This window comes from Stenella coeruleoalba (assembly GCF_951394435.1).
Source record: "Stenella coeruleoalba genome assembly, chromosome: 11".
Taxonomy (NCBI): domain Eukaryota; kingdom Metazoa; phylum Chordata; class Mammalia; order Artiodactyla; family Delphinidae; genus Stenella; species Stenella coeruleoalba.
Window position 1 is genome coordinate 19,566,898 of NC_137157.1, and position 22,031 is coordinate 19,588,928.

General features: G+C 35.9%; 1 protein-coding gene across 2 annotated transcripts in view; it reads right to left on the reverse strand.

Moving 5' to 3' along the window:
- The window catches only part of PARPBP (PARP1 binding protein), a gene marked incomplete at its 3' end in the record, with an annotated part of 83,481 nt that overhangs the window by 7,166 nt on the left and 54,284 nt on the right, over positions 1-22,031 (reverse strand). The window contains exons 7-9 of one of the 2 annotated variants that reach the window (XM_079935990.1): positions 11,158-11,341; positions 7,964-8,142; positions 5,581-5,662 (exon numbers count right to left, since the gene is read on the reverse strand). In XM_079935990.1, the coding sequence (XP_079792116.1) occupies positions 5,581-5,662; positions 7,964-8,142; positions 11,158-11,341 (445 nt within the window). The remainder of the gene's footprint in view (positions 1-5,580; positions 5,663-7,963; positions 8,143-11,157; positions 11,342-22,031) is intronic. The other variant, XM_079935991.1, reaches the window with a different exon arrangement.

Sequence of the window (22,031 nt, forward strand, 5' to 3'; positions counted from 1 at the left end):
ATTTTTTAGCTTGCTAGGTCCATAATATTGGAACCCATATGCAACTGTACATTATTAAAGGAAACCACACATCTGTTCCTCACATCTTCTAACTACTACCTGATGTGAAAGGACCAATTAAGCTTTGGAAAATATTACAATCATTATATCTTCAAATACTATTTCAATCCTATTTTCTCCTCTCGTTCTGAGGATCCAGTTAGGCATATGTTAGACATTTTCTGTGTCCTACTCTTCTCTTCTGCTTTTTTATTCTTTATTCTCTCTTTGCTTTAGTTTGGACTTTTTTCTAATGACCTATCTTCATGTCCACTATGCTACCTAATGCTATGTCTGGTCTACTATTAAATTCACCTAGGGACTTCCCTGATGGTCCAGTGGTTAAGACTTCGCCTTTGAATGCACGGAGCGCGAGTTCAACTCCTGGTTGGGAAGCTAAGATCCCACATGCCTCGGGGCCAAAAAAAAAAAAAAACCCATAATAAAGAAGCAATATTGTAACAAATTCAATAAAGACTTTAAAAATGGTCCACATCAAAAAATCTTTAAAATAAATAAATAAATTCACCTAATGAATTATTAATTTTAGATAATGTTTTTACAGTTCTGCAATGTCCATTTGGTTCTGATTTAAAATTTTTGATTCTTGGGAGTTCCCGGTGGTCTAGTGGTTAGGATTTGGCAATTTAACTGCCATGGCCCAGGTTCAATCCCTGGTCAGGGAACTGAGATCCCGCAAGCTGTGCAGCTTGCCAAAAAATAAAAAAATTGATTCTCTGTTGGAATTTCCCAATTTTTCATCCATCTTTTTTTTTTTTTTTTTGGTGGTACGTGAGCCTCACTGTTGTGGCCTCTCCCGCGGCGGAGCACAGGCTCTGGACGCGCAGGCCCAGCGGCCACAGCCCACGGGCCCAGCCACTCCGCGGCACGTGGGATCCTCCCGGACCGCGGCACAAACCCACATCCCCTGCATCAGCAGGCGGACTCCCAACCACTGCACCACCAGGGAAGCCCTAATTACCTTTAAATGTTTAAAAAAAAAAATTTAATTCCTTGTCAGCTGATTCCAGTAGCTGGGTCATTTGTGAGTCTGCCTCTATTGTTAGTTTTTTCTCTTGATTAAAGGACAAGTCTTCCTGTCTCTTCTCATGTCCAGTATATAAAGGAACTATAGAGGCTCCAAATGAAATCTTCTATCAAGGGTTTCCCTTGTCTCTGTTAGGCAGACACAGAGAGGGGCTGATAACCGCAATGCCGACAGGGACTGACCTGAGTCAAAGCTGGGTTGCAGCTGTCATAACTCATATTTGACTTCTGGTTCTTAACCTCTCCTTCGGGAATGTCCCTCCCAAGCTTTCAACTGAGAGCCTTGTGGATCTCTATCACCTCTGACCTGAAAGTTTGGGGGATTCAGTCTGTCTTTCAAAGGTTTTTACATCGTATTCTTCGGTCTCCCAACCCACTTCATTTCCAAACGTGGCAAATATCTTGAGAAGGCAACAGCCATGCGTTTGAGCCAGGTCACACTCCTCAAGAGAAGCCTTGTCTTCTGTGCTACTGCAAGACTACAGGTGATTTTAATATACTGGATTGAGGTTCCTTAACCTCCCACTCAGCTCCAAAATTCAGCATAGGTTCCATAGGTAAAAAGAACTGTGCATTCAGGGCCCCAAAGTTTCCAAATTGTTGCCAGCCCCTCAAGACATCAAAATATCTGTTAGTTCCTCTTTCCGTCAGTGAGTTCCTTTACATGGGCCAAGATCAATCCTTGGCTCATATCCAAAATTGGAAAAATAATCCCAGGGAAGAAAACTCTGATAATAGTCTGTTCACCTCAGAAGAACTTTACCCTCTCCAGATTTTTAGTTTATTTAAACTGTTTTGCTTACATAGCTTTCTTATGTCTTTTAAAATATTTTCCCCAACTTATCTGCCTTTTATTTTGTTATTGTAGCAGAAATGGTATTTTGCCATGATCTACTACATCCTAGTTAGAAACAGAAGCCTCCAAGCCTGTGAGTGGTTTCTTGATTCTGTTTCCTCCTTATTTGACAGCATTTTACTTGCTCCTCAGTTACATTTTGAAGGCTGCATATTTTCTGTTATCCCCCATTTTTCTGTAGCCTGAAGAGCGGTGGAGGCAAAAGTAACATTCAGTTGAGGAGATAGGCAATCTGAAAAAATTTCTGGGTTGGTTCCTCACTTTCTTCTAAGAATTTTATGTATTATATGTACCATAAAAAGTCCCTCTATTTAGAGGCTGTATTTCATTCAAATGCAAGGGGATCATTTGGATAATTTCCACAATTCAGTATGCAGCACTAGAGCCTTCACTGTGTCAATGTGTAAATCCCAGAGTTCATTTTCCACATTACTATGTAGTTGCCACTTCTACTATTTCTCTAAAAAGAAAAAAAAAAAAGAACACACAGTTGGCTTCTCAGTTTTGGAAATATTTTAGTGATAATTCTCAGGACTTTGTCAACTCACTAGCACACTATGTGGAGACTGGGGCTAGATTAATTTGCTAAATCATGTCGTGCCTTTTCCCTCTGAAATCTTCTTTCCTTTCTTGGCCATCGTTTCTGAAGTTTATTGTATCCAATTAAATTATTGTCTGTTGTTTGCTCTTGGTGAATATTTTTGCTAGTTATTGCTATTTTGTACTCATTTTAAGTATTAGGGGAAGGAAATTCTAATTGAACTCAATACACCATTTTATTTGGATATACTCAGTTTTGGAATACCCTAAAGGTTAAACATGGATGTCTAATTTTCCAACACCATGAGCATTGTACTGCCTGGCTGCTTATAATAGGTATCAGAGTTAGAGCCAGTCTATTTTTTCCAACTACCTATGTCCTAATTTTCACTGTCCCAACTACGTCAACTTTTAAAGATCTAGCATTTTTCTGATCCACTGACTTAAGTTATTAAGTTAGTTAACGGTGATGATTATTCGGACATACATATAATACGGAGGAAAACACTAGACTCAGAATAAGGAAAAAGATATGTATATACAACTTTTCAGTTGTGTCTGAAAAGCAAAATATGGCTAAATCAAGCTGGAAGGAATAAAACTAATTAATTTACAGGGACCTAAGAAGGTAAATATCTCCTGGAAAGATCTTATAATAAAAAGGTATGAAGGTACTTGTATAAATCACTTGGAAACTGGGGTAAGAATGGGAAGAAAGCATTCTCTAAAGGCTCCCACCAAATTCATGAAGGTTCAGGAAGAACCTTCTAATTTCCTTCCCAGGGGAATTTATTTGACCATCATAGACAATTTTCCAAATAAGCTACAGTAGAAAATAAAATTTGAGCATTTCAAATGAGTTAATGAACACTTTCCAAAGTGGTTTCATAGGATTTGGGGATCAGGAATGCCTATTTCTATTTATGAACAAGGAAATGAAAATCCAAGAAAAGTTAATTTGCCCCAAATCACAATGACATGGATATTTCACAATCAAGTATGATCTACAACATCAAAATTCTAAGTTCTCTAACAGTATCTACCTTTGTCTTTCCAAGACAGTTTTTCAAGTGTAGATCATATATCCTTTCCATGATAAAAAAGAGAATTAAATGCCAAAAGAGAAAAAGTAACAGGATAATAAGGTAAAAAGCTGTTAAACTACTTTTCCATAGTTACTTAGTAGTAAATATTAGCAGCATTTTTTGTTATTCCAGCAAGTACTCGATCTGGCCATGGTTCAGCTGTATACCTGGCTAAACCAATTATTTTCACACTTTGCTTTCATAAAGAGTACTGTACTATAAAATATAACCATAAACACCAATTCCTTCCTTTCTCTATTGCCATTTAGTTTCAGAGCTACGTGGAGTAAGCCAGCTCCACTATTAAGTAACAGAAGCAATGTAATTATAGTCTTATTAGTATTTATCCATGGCTTTGCACAATGGCATAAAATATTTCCTGGTAGTTATGATATCTTGGATAAGGTGCTTTCTCAAGGATTTTGATCTCCTCATCTATAGATGAGACTGGATCAGATACTGTCTCTTCTACCTCCCAAAACTTTACAAATTGGTTCATAAATTTTACAGTAATTAGTTGACTCTTACCAATTTCTAAAAACACCTTCTCATTATTCAGACAGATCTTTTCATTTTGATTTACTTAGTTTAACAAAATATCCCAATGATCTTTATTTTTATTTTTTTACTTTTTACCTGAATTTATTACATATAGAAGATTGCATAGGAAGATAACTTTTATCATTAATCTATTAGGTTCCAGACAATTTTCTAAGTAGTTTACAGATATCTACTTCACTGTTTAATGGTATTATTTGAATTTTTTTTAACATCTTTATTGGAGTATAATTGCTTTACAATGTTGTGTTAGTTTCTGCTGTATAACAAAGTGAATCAGCTATATGTATACATATATCCCCATATCCCCTTCCTCTTGCATCTCCCAATGATTTTTAAATGAAAATATTAAAGTTTGTCAGTAGCCATAGCAGGGAAAAATTAAAGAATCTGTTACATTTCCGTTTCTAATCAAGTCCAAAGGCTAGGTGTTTTTTTCAAAAATCTTACACCTCGACTACAAGTACTTAGGTTAATATAACAAAGAATTGACAAGTTTTTTCACAGAAAAATTATATAAAAATCAATGATGTATTCCATAGATGTTAACTGCTAACAGCTACTAATAACCACTAGGAAGATAAGACTTATTAATCTAAATAAACTAAATGGATTTGGGGTATGTAGAAGAAACAGATAACTAAAGGCTTTGCTAATTGGGACTAACTTTCCAAATGGGAATATAAAGAACAAATTAGAGTTCTCAAAGTTATATCAAAAGATGAATAATTATTTGATAATTTAAGGATAATTGTAAATTTTACATGAAAATTTTGTTGAACAAATGAATGAATTCCCAACCATAGAACAGTGTCTGGCACATAGCAGATACCCAATAAATGTATGCTGAATAAATCAATGAGTTAAAAACAAGCTTCTTTTTTGAAAAATAAGACCAAGAAAAATTTAAGTGCCTAAAAACATGTTACTGACTACTTATAGGCACAAATGTTTCAAATGAGAACTGGGATACTCAGTTCAAACCAAGTGAAAATATAAAGAATAGCTCTAGTCAATGAACAATGTGAAATGTTCTCCTTGTCTCAATCCAAAATCAATTATATTCTGCCATTATGTCTTCAGATGGGAACAAAACTGAAATTATATGGACTCTCAAGATTCAGTTTAAGATATTAGAAATGTAAATGAGAAAACCATCTCCTCTTTATTTTCCCCCTCATTCACTGAACACATATTTATTGAACACTTACCATAGCAGGTGCTTATTCCTTTCCTTCTTTTAGGTCCAAGGTATTGAATAAACCAGAGACAGATTAGTCAAGATTGTATTAAAAGGAAAGTTTCTGTGTGTCAACTGTCATAACTTATTTTCCATTTAATCCCTATTGTTCCATGTATAATGTATGTTTATAATACCCAGCTCAGCTTTATATATTTATTCTTCTAAAAGTAAACCGATTTTTATCATTTTCATGACAGTATATGAAATTGTACCTTAATTGTTTTCTCTTGCACTGACATATGGATACGTTCCCTTAGGGGTTTCATCGATGAATTATTCACTTGTGTGGGAGATCTAGTCCAAAAAAAGCAAAAATTTATAAACCAAAGTAGCTTTTAAACTAGTTTACACCTCTCCGCTATCCAAAAGCAGTTAGAGAATCAAAGTTTATTCTGAACAACTGAAACTAGTTGTTTACAATACTACTTAAAAGTGTCCATATTCCTATTCTGAGAGTTCTAAATACTAATAATTTGCTTAATTAATTAATTCAGCCACTAAATATTTGAGCTTCTACTATATGTAAGGCACTGTATAAGATGTTGTGAAGAATAGAAAGTTCATTCATTCACTGGCTCTGAATTCAGGCATCTTGATCTAAGTAAGGGAAATAAGATATCCACATAACTAAAATTCAAAATAAAAAAGGACAGATGCCATGGCAGGGAAATTCAAAAGAGAAAAGCATAGTTTAGAAATAGGAGGGTCAGAGAAGACATCATAGAGAAGGAGATACTGGCAATTTGGAGCCAAACATGGATTCCTCAGTAAATTCCTTTTTAGCTTAATAGAGCCAGAGTCATAACCCCTTTGTGTCAAAAGACCATTACATAAGAATAAAGGGGGCTCCCCTGGTGGCACAGCGGTTAAGAATCCGCCTGCCAATGCAGGTGACACGGGTTCAAGCCCTGGTCCAGGAAGATCCCACATGCCGGGGAACAGCTAAGCCCGTGTGCCACAACTACTGAGCCTGCACTCTAGAGCCTGCGAGCCACAACTACTGAGCCTGTGTGCCACAACCACTGAAGCCCGTGTGCCTAGAGCCCATGCTCTGAAACAAGAGAAGCCATCGCAATGAGAAGCCCATGCACCGCAACAAAGAGTAGCCCCCGCTTGCCACAACTAGAGAAAGCCTGTTCGCAGCAACGAAGACCCAATACAGCCAAAAATAAATAAATTAAATAAATAAATTTATTTTTTATAAAAAGAATAAAGGATAGTCTATTCTAAGAAAGACTAGTTTATAACCTTACATTGACTTACATTCATATACATTGTCCTTAATTTTATCATTTCAATGCAGACCCTTAAAAATATACTTTACCATGGACTGGTACTTGTCTGCACAATGACAATTGAAAATGCTAAGGTAACTATAAATGTGTTTGGCCACATAATTGAGTATAGAAAAATACCTCTTTAAAATGTATGTGGGGATTAATTTTATTTAGAAAATCCTACAAACACAAAATAACTTTCTCTAAGAAAATGACAGAATTCAATCTAAGAGAAAATCTAAATCATTTATATTTCTACCTAAAAGCAAACTTTGTTAAACAGAAGTAAGTTGACAGGAGGAAAAAAACAAAGGTTCATTTTCTTTAACTCTTTTCTGGGATTCCAACACAGGGTATAAGTAAATCATTGATAAAATAAATTTTCATTGCAAAGGAATTAGAAGACAACACTGAATGATAGAGCATTATAAAGTTTCTCTTTAAAGAGAAAAGATAGTGAAGCACAGGAGAGAGAGAGAGAGAAGGTAAAGCAATCATAGATAGATATGAACAATTTTAGACTAAAATCAGATTTCTAGAAAGTGGCTCAAGCAGAAAATAGAAAAGATCAAACAGGACAATTTTTAAAAAATCCTCCGCAATGTAATAATACAATTTTAAACCGTTATTCTAAAATTTTAAATGTTTCTATAAATGAATGTTCATTAATTAAAAATATCACCAACTCAGTGTTTGACCGAATTGCTGTTAAAATTGGTGAGTATCAATGTCTTGCACAGAATACCAACAGTAATTTAGTATTTTCTTCATAATGCGATGAAGAACAAGTAAATGTCAATTCCAGTGTAAGTCTGGTATATACCGACTCTCCTATTCTCAAGCAAAATAGCACAATCTTTGGAGCAGAGACCTCAGGTTCTGAAGAAAGACACCTTTGCTGCTTGCCAACTTAGACAAATTGCTTGCTATCTCTCTCAAGTCTCTAATTCTTCACTTATAAATTGGGGAGACTACTAAAAGATACTGCTGTGAGGGCTGATATAAGTGAAAGCATTTAGCAAAGTTTTTGACACAAATATCTATGCAAATATTTCCACAGCAAAAAACAAGAACACAAAAACAAAAAACACCACTCATACTCTCACAAAATACTACTTTTATATATAACTCCCTCACATTCAAATGTTCAATCTCCCTTTAACTAACTTTTATTTTTTCTCTTCACACTTTTCTGTAGTTCCCAAGTTTCCTATCCATAGCATGTATTTCTTTTATAACAAATGAGGTGTTTTTTTCAAAAATTTCCTTTATAGACTTAAGTTAATATTCACGTACATATAACTTCCACATTACTTACCTAAAAAGTGTAAGAATAGAAGTTCCATTATGATGAATTGTGTTTTCATCGTCATATAAAAGCTCTGCTTTGTTTTTGGTAGGAGCACTGGCTGCTTCTTCATCCAAAAGAACTAGTAAAGTTTTCACAGTATCTCTGCCACAGTATGCAGTGCCATGGTTTATGGCATGAGATTTTGGCTAGAACAGGAAACAATTTCAAATAAATGTAACAATCACCCCAGCTGGGTCAATCAGCCACTCTTTTCCATTTCATGTGCTATTGTTCTTCCTCTTCTATTAAGCTATAAAAAAATCAGCCACGAGAAGTGGCTCTACGGCATGTGAATATTTGTCCCTCAAGCCATAATAAAATCAATCTTATGAACTTCCAGAAGCACAAAAAATATAGAAAATAGTATCATCAAAGGAAGACATTAGATTTTGGTCAAAATAACATTAGTCTTTATAAGTCAGAAAGTTTAGCTACAATCTATGTGATCTCAGCCTCGTGACTTAACTTCTTTGTATACTGATATTTTTTCTCTCTCATACCAGAAGTGAGATTCTGGTGATCTGAATACCAACCCCACAGATGGCTGTACAGATCTACTCAAATGCAAAAATAAAAAAACTAGTTGACCTTCATTCATTCAGTAATCACCCATAAGCACATACTAAGTCCCAAGAATTGCATTTGAAGCTAAGGCTACAAAGGTAAAAACTAGTGTCTCAAGGAACCCGTAGGCTCTTTTATAAAATAAATAAGTAACCAATAATGGCATTACAGAGTGCTAAGTGTTAGTTCCTTTTCTTAAATATATTTATTTATTTAGTTAGTTATTCATTTATTTATTTATTTATTTTTGGCTGCATTGGGTGTTCGTTGCTGTGTGCGGGCTTTCTCTAGTTACAGCGAGTGGGGGCTACTCTTCGTTGGAGTGCGCGGGCTTCTCTTGTTGTGGAGCACCGGCTCTAGGCGTGCCGGCTTCAGTAGTTGTGGCACACAGGCTTAGTTGCTCCGCGGCATGTGGGATCTTTGCGGACCAGGGATCGAACTCGTGTCCCCTGCATTGGCAGGCGGATTCTTAACCATTGCGCCACCAGGGAAGTCCCCTAAGTGCTATTTCGAAGAGAATGTATAAATTGTGCAGTGGGAGCACATCCAAAGGTCATGATCAATTTACCCTGGGATCAAGGATGGCTTCATAGAGGAGACACAAAAGGGTAAGAGAGAACATGGTATTTTCAGAGACTACATGGCATGAAATGGCTGAAGATCAGGGTAACAGACAGGGAGTCATGTGAGATGAGCCTGGGAAAGCATTGTATATCAGACAAAGAAGTTATAAGTCAATCTGTTACAAGGTTAAAATCTCTTCCTTTATTAAGCAAGGAAATAAAATGATACTATTTACATTTTAGAAAAATGACAGCAATGATGGGAATGTGTAAAATATTTATATTCCAGGGTAAGACTGTTATTAAATCTGGAGACAGGACCACAAATTAAGAGACTGTAATAGTCCAGCTCAGAAATGAAGAAGGTAGTAGCAGTGAACTAAAATAGTAGCTGTGGAGATAAAGAAAAAGCAGATTAAAAGGGAAGAGCTGGAAAAACTTAGTAACTAGATGGAAGAATAGGGAAAATATATGATAAGATAATATTACACATAGACACACGTAAGAACAAACTCTGATGGCATTTCTGGCCGGGTTCATACCAACTAACCAGTTGTATGTGCTGTATACCTCTGGGAAAGTTGCTTAACCTCACTGTGCTTCAGTTAAATCATTGGTAAAATAGGGATGATGATAGTGCCTAACCCATAGGGTTGTTGGACATTGTGCTTAAATATCAGAGTCGCCCTTTTGAGGACATCTGTTATAGTTGTACCACTTTCCTCAGGTTTCATCAACATGGTCTTGGCCTCCTTTCTCTACTTGGCTGACTCAGGCTACCAAGTGAACTGTAATGTATAGCTACACCAGAATTTTAACAAATTGCCTATCACAATCTAGTGCTTGACATATATTTTTCATTAGTACCAGAGAAGTCCATACTGTTTAATACTAACTTCATTGAGAATTACTGATTTCTATTTTTCAAAGATGTCTAATTTGGTTGAAAACATAAAATTAAGAACCAGGTTGTCTGCATCTTTATTTCTTGTGACAGGAAATGGGAGAGATTGGGCACTCTTAATTATCTGAGCTGTGACAGTTCCTGATTTATACTTATAATAAAACCTGATTGTCATTTGAGCCAAGCTGTCATAGGAAGTGTTAACACACATGAAATATGTGGGGAAATAACTCAGAATCTCCCCCATGTCCCGCCTTCAAGTTAAACTAAAAACACGCATTGTTATAGAAAATAGCTAAAAATAGTGCCCGAGGGCTGCAGAAAAATAAGTGAATCATAAAAATTAAGCAAAAGTCTTTCTTCATACATGGGCTATCACAATTATACCTAATAAAAAGGGGATTTTGTTACCTGAACAATTAAACTGCAACAAATGAATTACTGTAACACGTACTCCAAAATTCTGTTCTAGAACTAAAGACATGGTAGTCAATTTCTCCTATAAAACTATAGTTTTAATACCTTATAATGACAGACAATCTATGTAAGAAAAACAAGAAAGAGGTAAATTTTCTGGAATATATAATTAAACAATTACTAAGCATAGGAAAAATTCCTAATGTCTGCAGTAATCTGGCAATGGAAGTAGTAAATAAGAGATCACGGAAATAGAAAAATTCTATAAAAGAAAAATAAACTGCTGAGTAGAAACTATTTCTGCTGTTGTTCTGTGGAGTGCCTAGTACTGGGGTCATAACCAGAGACACCAGACTCTTATTTTATACCTGATTAAATGGGAAAATAATTGTTTTATAAAAATAATTATTGAAAAATATGACAAAACACCTTAATATCCATCAAGAATTATAAATTTCTAGTGCTACAAGGGATACTGAAGATTATCCAATGTGCTTCTTTAACAAACAGAGACAATTTGGCCCATAGAGGTTATGATTTACCCAAGTCGAACATAATCCTGCATAATCTATTGAGAAACTTATATTTTCAACATCTTATAACAGAGTAAACACATTCTTCTGACTTAAGTAGCAATTGTAAACCATTTCTACAGCAAGTAGATGATATAATGTTTTGTACAGAAGGATAATGAAAAATAAAAACCTCATTACCCGTGCAGGACTGATGTCAGTGGTACTAAGAGCTAAGTCTACTTGTTGAGAATTGATAATACTTTTAATCCTCAAATCCAAATCTTGAGCAACGTCCTCTATTGCTTTATAAAAAGGATCCCTGCTGTTCTGGCCTTTAATCAGCTGCATCTTTATCACTGAGAGTATCCGACCCCCTGCAATACTGAAAATAGAAATAAGATCACTTTTATAATGGTATGAGAAATGTCAATATGCTTATAAGCTTGAAAATATAATTCTCAGAGTTAATCAACACTTTTCAAAGAATATGGCTTTAATCTTAGAAATCAAACAGTAACATATTTAAGAAAAGGATGAGAACCATTAGAAACAAAATTTAAAAGTTTTTCTAAAAGCAAGTTATTTCAGTAAGGTAAGTTACTTCTTCCTTGATTTAAAAGCTAGATGAAATCATTTAGTTATACATGATATATGATAAAAGATTCAGATGCAGTTATATACATGCAGTATACTTAAAATACATACCTTTAGGTACAACAAAGATAACACAAACTACCTCTCATTGAAAACCTAAAATCCTACATAACTTAATTTTTTTTTAACATCTTTATTGGAGTATAATTGCTTTAAAATGGTGTGTTAGTTTCTGCTTTATAACAAAGTGAATCAGCTATACATATACATATATCCCCATATCTCTTCCCTCTTGCATCTCCCACCCTCCCTATCCCACCTTTCTAGGTGGTCACAAAGCACCGAGCTCATCTCCCTGTGCTATGCGGCTGCTTCCCACTAGCTATCGATTTTACATTTGGTAGTGTGTATATGTCCATGCCACTCTCTCACTTTGTCCCAGGTTACCCTTCCCCGTCCCCGTGTCCTCAGGTCCATTCTCTACGTCTGCGTCTTTATTCCTGTCCTGCCCTAGGTTCTTCAGAACTTTTTTTTTTTTTTAGATTCCATATATATGTGTTAGCATAAGGCATTTTTTTGTTCTCTTTCTGACTTACTTCACTCTGTATGACAGACTCTAGGTCCATCCACCTCACTACAAATAACTCAATTTTGTTTCTTTTTACGGCTGAGTAATATTCAATTGTATATATGTGCCACTTCTTCTTTATCCATTCATCTGTCGATGGATACTTAGGTTGCTTCCATGTCCTGGCTATTGTAAATAGAGCTGCAATGAACACTGTGGTACATGACTCTTTTTGAATTATGGTTTTCTCAGGGTATATGCCCAGTAGTGGGATTGCTGGGTCATATGGTAGCTCTATCTTTAGTTTTTTAAGGAACCTCCATACTGTTCTCCATAGCGGCTGTATCAATTTACATTCCCACCAACAAGAGGGTTGGTGCAAGAGGGTTCCCTTTTCTCCACACCTTCTCCAGCATTTATTGTTTCTAGATTTTTTGATGATGGCCATTCTGACTGGTGTGAGGTGATACCTCATTGTAGATTTGATTTGCATTTCTCTAATGAGTAGTGATGTGTTTCTTTCATGTGTTTGTCGGCAATCTGTATGTCTTCTTTGGAGAAATGTCTATTTAGGTCTTCTGCCCATTTCTGGATTGCATTGTTTGTTTTTTTGATATTGAGCTGCATGAGCTGCTTGTAAATTTTAGAGATTAATCCTTTGTCAGTTGCTTCATTTGCAAATATTTTCTCCCATTCTGAGGGTTGTCTTTTCATCTTGTTTATGGTTTCCTTTGCTGTGCAAAAGCTTTTAAGTTTCATTAGGTCCCATTTGTTTATTTTTGTTTTTATTTCCATTCCTCTAGGAGGTGGGTCAAAAAGGATCTTGCTGTGATTTATATCATAGAGTGTTCTATGTTTTCCTCTAAGAGTTTTATAGTGTCTGGCCTTACATTTAGGTCTTTAATCCTTTTTGAGTTTATTTTTGTGTATGGTGTTAGGGAGTGTTCTAATTTCATTCTTTTACATGTAGCTGTCCAGTTTTCCCAGCACCACTTATTGAAGAGACTGTCTTAGCAATGAATTTGGTAAAATAGCAGGATACAAAATTAATGCACAGAAATCTCTAGCATTCCTGTACACTAATGATAAGGTTACATAACTTAATCTTTAAACCAATTCAATAAGTATTATTACCCATAAATTACAGATGAAAAAACTGAGTCTCAAAAAGGTTTAATAGCTTGTCCAAGAACACACAGTGTTTGTTCTCGGCTAGGAAGAAGGTGGTAAGGAAGGAGACTGACCTTAGATACATGATATTGCACTCTAACATGAGAAGGGTTATTATATGGAAGAGGAAATTAAACTAGTTAATACTAATCTAAAGGAAACCAGAGACTGGACCAATTATGGCCAACAGACAAGTATTTTTGCAAACATGAAATCAATTCTTTCTTTATACTGAGCCTGAACTTCAATGAATTTGGGTTGCAGTTCTGCTCTAGAAGGCTGACCTAAAATCAATGTTACAAGGAGGAAGGATTTTGGTCCATTAAAGGTGTCCAACAATAAAAGAGGGCTCTTTTTTGAAGTTAAGAGATCTCCATCCCTAGAGGTATCCCTGGAAAGGCTGCACAGTGTCTAATGAGAAGGTGGTGTGGTCTGGCTATGGAGTCAGACAACCTAAGCACACATCACAGCTCCCTCATTTTCTACCTTGAATATGCTATTTAACCTCTCTGTGACTTTTATAGTAGCATAAAGGAAATTATGAATAGTGCTCATCCTCACTGCCTTATTGCCAGGCTTTATATTTTAGGAAAGAAGCTAGGTTCCCTAACGACACTGGAAACATGACCGTTCACATACAAATAGCTTGTCCAAATAGAGAAGGAAAGTTAGAAGAAAACTGCAGAGAGTGCATTACATCAGTATCTTCCAAATTTGCCTGATCATCAGAATCATATTCAGCATTTGTTTAAAATGTCAGCTCCAGTGAGTACACGTCCACCTGGAGGGCAGGCCGGCTCTAAAAGGGAGAAAGAGGCTGAGGGAACCATACCCAGTTCTTATAATCTTACCAGTTATGAGTCGGGGAGAATGAATGAAAGGTAGACAGAGAAATGTAGTGTTTTCTGGAGGAAGTTCCTCCACATGGACACATGAAGCCAGAGAAGAAGGAGGTCCCCTCACTAATAAATGGGTCTAAAATATAGGAGGAGTAATGCAAATACTAACAATGTAACTGGTTAATATCTGAAAGGGAGACTAGTAGATTAGTCTCTGCTGATACAAAGAACCCACTCAGTGATGTGCTAATTTCAGTGCACTGCTGTCCTTCTTAGGGGTTAGGGGCTCACCTATACGTCATCTGCTGAGCTTGATGTGGATCATGGCCAAACAGCCCTTTGTTAGAGTCTGGCCAGAGCACGTATAAGAAAAAGGGCCTGATTCTTGAAAAATAAAAAATAAGTAAAAAATAGAAAATAAAATAGAATAAAATAAAATAAAATATCAGCTCCAGATCCCATCTTACTGAATCACAATCTCCAGACAAGGATACTAAATAGCTGCATTTCTTTTGAAGATATCACAGGTGATTCTTATGACTAGACAAGCTTGGGAAACATTTCATGAAAAAATTAGCTCCCTGAGAAAGGAACCATATTTTACTAATCATCATACTAACTTGGCACACAGAAGAAATAATTGATATCGCTATTGAATAAATGACCGCTATCACACATAAGAGTGTGAAGTTTTTACTTGTAAGGTTAAAAGACATATATTTTACTATTTTTCATATTATTATTATTTGCAGTAGAAATGCACTTAGAGAGTTTCAACTTACACTATGGCAGACTAGTTACTCTAGGGGAACATTCCACTAAGCTTGGTAAGAATCGGGGGAAATCTCCAAGTACCACCCAATTGCTTCCCTAAAAAAGTAACAAAAGCTGGAATGGAAAGTTGAAAGCTGTGAGTGGTAAGCAGGATGAATGGGGGTTTTCCTGAGGACAAAAATCTCTAGTAGCAATATGATCAGGATGCAAACTCTGAGTGGGAGAGAGATTTCCACACTGAGTCTGAACCTTCCAAGGGGGAAGGTAGCTAGTATGGCTTTTATTAGATTTATTCTATGTATTTTATATTTTTGAAGTTTTAAAAAAAAAAACATTTTCTATTTGGTTATGACGTAGAAATACAATTGCTTTTTTTAATTGATCTGTGCCCAGCAACACTGTTAAACTCTACCATTAATTTTAATAATTTGCCTTTAGATTCTTGGAGTTTTCTACATACACAATCATATTATCACTAAATAGAGTTTTATTCCTTCCTTCTCAATTGTTACATCTCATATTTCTTTTTCTTGCCTTACAACACTGAATTGGACATCCAATATTACGCTGAAAAGAAATGAGAACAGGAACTCTTGTCTTGTTCTAAATCTTAAATAATGTGCTAAAACATTTTACCAAGTAGGCTTTCATAGAAACCCTATATCAAGTTAAAGCTCTCATTCTTAGCTCATTTTATGCTGAAAGGGTAGTAACCCTACACGTTGGGTATGTCCCAACAGACACCTCACCTTGGGCAGTCCCTGAGCTTTGTCCCCCTCCCTCAGACTTTAGTGACTATAAGAACAGACCCTCCAGATCACCAAATTCAGCAAGTTCTTTCAAAATAAAAGCTGGCTTCCCTTCTTGACTTCCCTCTATGACTTTCTTCCTTCACCCAGTTTTTGGCCTATTTTCATTACATTCACCTACTCATCAATGCATTTAAGTACTTTATAAATATGTTGTCCAGCAGTATTAATTATTTTCAATGGAAGGGTCAATCAAGGGACCTAGCCTGCTATACATCTGTAATCAGAAGTCTGAACGGACTCTTAAGAATTATTTTATGTAAACAGGCACTCTTTTCCAACTGGCTTTTTCTTAATTTTCAATTAAAAACACAGAAAATAATTGGATGAAATGTAGCCAAAATGAAAACATAGTTAACACCATGTGCTTTTTCTGGGAAGTAATCTCTAATGGAAGAGTTTTGGAAAAGATTCAGAAGGATAATCAAATATGAAAGTGTCACAGTATCAGTTATAAGAACAAAAAAGAAAAAAAAGGCTTTCAGTACTATTAAAGGTAAAAGTCACCCTTGCCCTCTTTTCCCATTCCTTCTACAAGAACAAATATTCTAAATTTTAAAGATGATATAATCCCCTGAATGAACTGTATTTAGGAAAAATTCATAGGATTTGTATTTCAGTTGCTTGCCAAGCTCAGCATTTTGACCCTTAGCAAAATACCGCAAACACCAGTGCTATGACTAGTCTATTGCTATATGTTCACTATAAGAGCCGACATTAGCTCTTCAAATACCTGCTCAGCAACATAGCATAATTCAAATTCTTGCCTCTAGAGCCTAGAAACGCCTGAAGTTTTAATCCAAATGATGCCAGGACATTTGTCATAGGCACTGGGGATACAAAATGGATAAAAGATTTCTTTTTAAGAGGTCACGATTGATCAGTTGATACAATGAGATAACAAAGGTATAGAGGGGATTTAAGTGACGAGGTAAGAGAAGAAGGAGGTCTTCAGGAAAGCATCCCAGAAGATATGACTACTCTGGATAAACATTAATAGAAGAATTTAGGTGAGAAAGAGGTTAACCGAAGTTCCTGACTGCTAAATGCATCACATTAAAGCTCTGGGGCAGACACAGAAAAATGAAGCTAGTGAGGAAAAACACAATTAAATCCCCAAGACTGAATCAAAACACAGTGACTGAAAGAGAACAATAAGCAATAATACAAATAATGGGTAATATTTTAATGAATTATTGACTACCTTTACTATATAGAATGACTTGTCTTTTCCCTACCATCTTTAAGAATTTGATAACTATTTGCTAAATAAATTGTATCTTTAAAAATTAAATGTGATTAAAGGTACTACATGAAATGTATCAAAAATGATTCTGAAATATTTTAAAATGAGAAATGTAACACTAGGATTCTGGACTGGATAATTTCAGCTAGACTTAACATTCTATAAATGCATAATATTTAGTCCAATAAATATAATGCAGGTGTGTACTAAAAAGTTGTTATGTAATAAAATTGAAATACAGAATTTTAAACATTTGAACAACAGGGTGCTAACTAACTTATGTAACCTGAAACTCCTAATTTAAGATGTTTTTCAGGTGAAAGTACAGTATGTATTTTATGGTGGCACCTACTGGCAAAGTGTAGAAATGCAGCCATACTATAGCTAAGACGGTCTGATGAAAAGCTGGCGGCAGAGAGGTAAGTGTGATTTGGATTCCTCCCCTGTCTGTCTATTCCCCACCATTCCTTGGACTCAAAGATTATTGTGATTCCCTACCACCACCACCACCCTATTATAAGACAATTAGTACAAACTTACACTCAGCTACAAGGGTTAATGTACAAGGGTACATTTTTATCTCTGAGTTTTAAGGTTGAGGGACAGAGGCCAGGGTCAGATACAATCAGGAGGTAGAGAGTATAGAATTTGTACACCATACTGAGGTTTCTGGATTTTTATCCTGTACCTAATATGGAATCATTGAAGGGTTTTAATTATGGCGGTAACATCTGCTGTTTTGAAAAGACCACTGACAGCAGTGAGAACAACAGGATGGGGCAACTCAAGACTGGAGGCAGAATGAACAACTTGGAGATAAGTAAAAAAAGTCCAGGCAAGAAAGGATGAAAGTCTGAAAACAGACTTTCCATAAAAAATGGAAATAAGATAGTAGCTACAGGAATAGAGATAACGAATATCAAAAATGTTAAGTAAGAAGAATTGATGGATCTTAGTGAATGAAGGGACAGAGAAAGGGAGAATGGACTTGAGGACATGGAGAGGGGGAAGGGTAAGCTGGGATGAAGTGAGAGAGTGGCATGGACATATATACACTACCAAATGTAAAATATATAGCTAGTGGGAAGCAGCCGCATAGCACAGGGAGATCAGTTCGGTGCTTTGTGACCACCTAGAGGGGTGGGATACGTAGGATGGGAGGGAGGTTCAAGAGGGAGGGGATATGGGGATATAGGTATGCATATGGCTGATTCATTTTGTTGTACAACAGAAACTAACACAGTACTGTGAAGCAATTATACTCCAATAAAGATGTACTAAAATAATAATAATAAAAACATATGTTTCAAATTTCTGCTTGGGCAGCTGGAGGCAGAAAGGCTTCATCAAGCTGGGTACTTTGGGAGGAGGTACCCATCAAGCAGGTACGCAGGGAAAGATGAAGATTTAGCTTGGGAGATGCTAAGTTTGAGTTTCATTTGACATAACAACCTATAGGTACATAAAGATACATTTTGGAAGCTCAGGAATGAGTTTGGATTTCACTGAAATATGGATTTAGAATTTGCATATATGCAGTCAGAGAGCTAAGTAGAAAATAAGAAAACAAAATCTCAGAAGTTATGGGGAAAAGAGCTCTAAAAGAGAAAATGATCAAACTTCAGGACTCAAAGAGACCAGAGGCTATGCCAACTAGAAGATCATAAGAAGATCTTTCGCAAAACAGCTTCAGTAGAGTGGAAAAGTGAATAAGTGTGAGTCAGTTAAACACAGACAAGTAAATAAGTATTGAGTGCCTACTCTGTGCCAGAAACTGTTCTAGGGCTAGGGAATATTAGTGAAGAAAATCAATAAAGCCCTCATAGAGTTTACAGCCTCATGAGACATATTCAAGATATTTTAAATCATTAGAAATTGGGAAGTGGAATAAAAGACAGTATTTTTTCAAGAATTTGAGCTATAAAAGGAAGGAACTGACAAAAACAGAAGATGATTTGTTGTTTTTTCTTATAATCTTTATAGACTGTGGCTAAAGGACTAGTAGAAGTTGAAATTATGAGACAAAATGAATAACCAATGAAACATTGTCCCAATAGGTTACCCATACTATAGGAAATATCCTCCCTTCTCCTCATCTGGACTTCATTTCACCACCATTCTCCATGTCTGGTTAACTCCTTCAAGTTCATCCTTAAGCTCAACCGTTAACAAACATCCAGGTAAACACTCCTGACACTCTTATCCCCGGCTCCCACAAACTAGGTCAATTGTCCTTTCCTCTGTACATCTTTCCATTATTACATAAATAGAATACATGTTTTAAGTTTTTGATAACTTTACTATTTATAACCATGAAATGCATATATACTTAACATATGCAAAAATCACCTTACAGAAGAAAATAGAGATTGCTCAGATGGACTATTTAAACACCCACTTCTTCAGTATCGTCCCTAGAACACAGATTAATTGCTCATTATGACCAAACAGGATATTCAAAATAGATGGCTGCTAAATTGAAGAACTGAAGTGTACCCTAGGTGCCTCTAAAACGTACTTCTACCCTTTTGTACAAAAGTGTATGTATGGATGTACTTTTACCCTGTTAACTTACCCCAACTAGAAATTCCTCCAAAAAGGAATGTAATTATAACAAATTACATTGGATTGAATATATGCACTTATATCTGCTCCCTCCTAAAGTGCCACTAAAGTGACAAAAAGGAAAATGTTTTAAATCTATAAAGAAAAACAGAATGGGAGAGGAGACAATAGTCGAGAGCAGAGACATATCATGAAAGTACAGAAAGATGAAGAGCAGATGGAAAGGTGATAACTGACTACCCAGAACACAGAAAGCTACAACATAAGTTAACTGCTGAAAGATACACCAATAAGAAGTAATCTCAGAAACTGAAGGCAATACTGAGGGCTATGGTGAAGGTGTCATTGCAAATAAGAAAGCTGGTTGACAGTCTATGTGAGGAACACTTAGACCCCTGAATCTCCTCTCTTATTCTGAGCAATCAGGCTAGTGCACTTCTGTCACCTCAGCATGGAAAGCAGGATTACGCTGAAGAAACTAAGCCAGAGAGGCTCCAGACCTATAGGTACCAATGACTGAAAACAGAGGGACTGAGCAAAAGTCTACATATTGAACTGGGTGGCTCAGCATCAACCTACCCTCCCTCAAATGCCAGAATATTGCTAGCCAGACTTCCTGCTTTCAGAAAGAGACTAAAGGATGCCATTGTGGAAATTTGGGGGTAAGTTCCAAAGAAAAGACCTGCAATTATTCACATTTGGAGAATTCCCAATAAAAGAGCCAAGTGGCTACTATGCTATAATGAAGTCCACTGTATAGAGCTGCTAATCACCCTTATAGGGTCTCATTCCTAAATATGAAACAACAGTCCAGAATCACCCTACATTTTAGGAACATGAAAGAGGGCAACAGAAGCAAAAAGAAAAACATTCAACTAGATAAAACAAAGACTATCCAGGAAGCAGATGAAAAATGATCATATAAATTAAATAACCTTGGAGAAATAAATGAAGCATAAGATCACATACAATCAAATGTGAGAATAATGATATATATCTCCCATTTACTTTTTCTCAGAAAGCTACTTGAGCAAAATAAGGGGTTTAACCAATTAAAAATAAAGTCATGGAATCCTGGAAACAAGGCAGAGGCAAAGAAAATTCACAAGGTGATGAAGCTTCATGGCTGACACTCTGAAACAGGCCTAGCAAGCAAAAGTATACAGACTGAATGAAGAAGATAGATGACTCTCCAGAAGGAATGTCTTCAAGGGCAAAATTCAGAACTGATAGATGACCTAATAAAAAAGAAGAAATTGTATACTTTCACTGGCAAACTTGATAAAGAATTGATAATAAATATATAAGAAGCAAAGCAAGAGAAAAAAGTAGATAATCATTGACTCCAGAAAAAACCAAAAATGTATACAAGAAAGGAAGTATAATAACAGTATATAATATAGCTGTAGGTAATAATTACAGAGTTATAATAATGTAAACCCTAAAATATGATTTAACCTGATACTGTGGTATAACTATATTAGAAGGAGAGAAGAAGAGAAGTGTGTGTATGTGTCTGTGTGTGTGGTAGGAGGGGGAGAGGAAAAGAGGAGTATTGGGAGGTTGGTGAGTGTGTGGCAAATCCTCATCTTCCATGGTAGGAAGTTAATAAATAATGCCTAAAATTGAAACTCAAAATTAGCTGCATAGACCAACAAGGGCTTAACATCCAAGATACAGACAGCTCATATAACTCAGTATCAAAAAACAAATCAACTAATCAAAACTTGGGCAGAAGACCTGAATAGACATTTTTCCAGACAAGACATACAGATGGCTAACAGGCACATGAAAAGATGCTCAACATCGCTAATTATTAGAGAAATGCAAATCAAAACCACAATAAGGTATCACCGCACACCTGTCAGAATGGCTATCATCAAAAAGTCTACAAATAACAAGTGTTGGAGAGGATGTGGAGATAAGGGAATCTCAAACACTGCTGCTGGGAATGTAAACTGGTACGGCCACCATGGAAGACAGTATGGAGGTTCCTTAAAAAACTAAAAATAGAACTACCATATGATCTGGCAATTCTACTCCTGGGTATATATCTGGAAAAAATGAAAACACTAATTCGGAAAGATATATGCACCCCAATATTCAGAGAAGCACTATTTACAATAGCCAAGACATGGAAGCAACCCTAGCGCTTAATCCAACAGGTAAGAATGAAATATTGCCATTTGTAACACTGTGGATAGACATAGAGAATATTATGCGTAGTGAAGTAAGTCAGACAGAGAAAGACAAATACTAAATGATATCACTCATATGTGGAATCTAAAAAAATAAAGACAAATACACATATATACAAAACAGAAACAGACTCACAGACAAGAAAACTAGTTTATGGTTACCAAAGGGGAGAGGGGGGAGGGATAAATTAGCAGTACAGGATTAATAGATACAAACTATTATACATAAAATAGATAGGCAACAAGGATTTACTGTATAGCACAGGAAATTATACCCAATATCTTATAATAACCTATAATGGAATATAA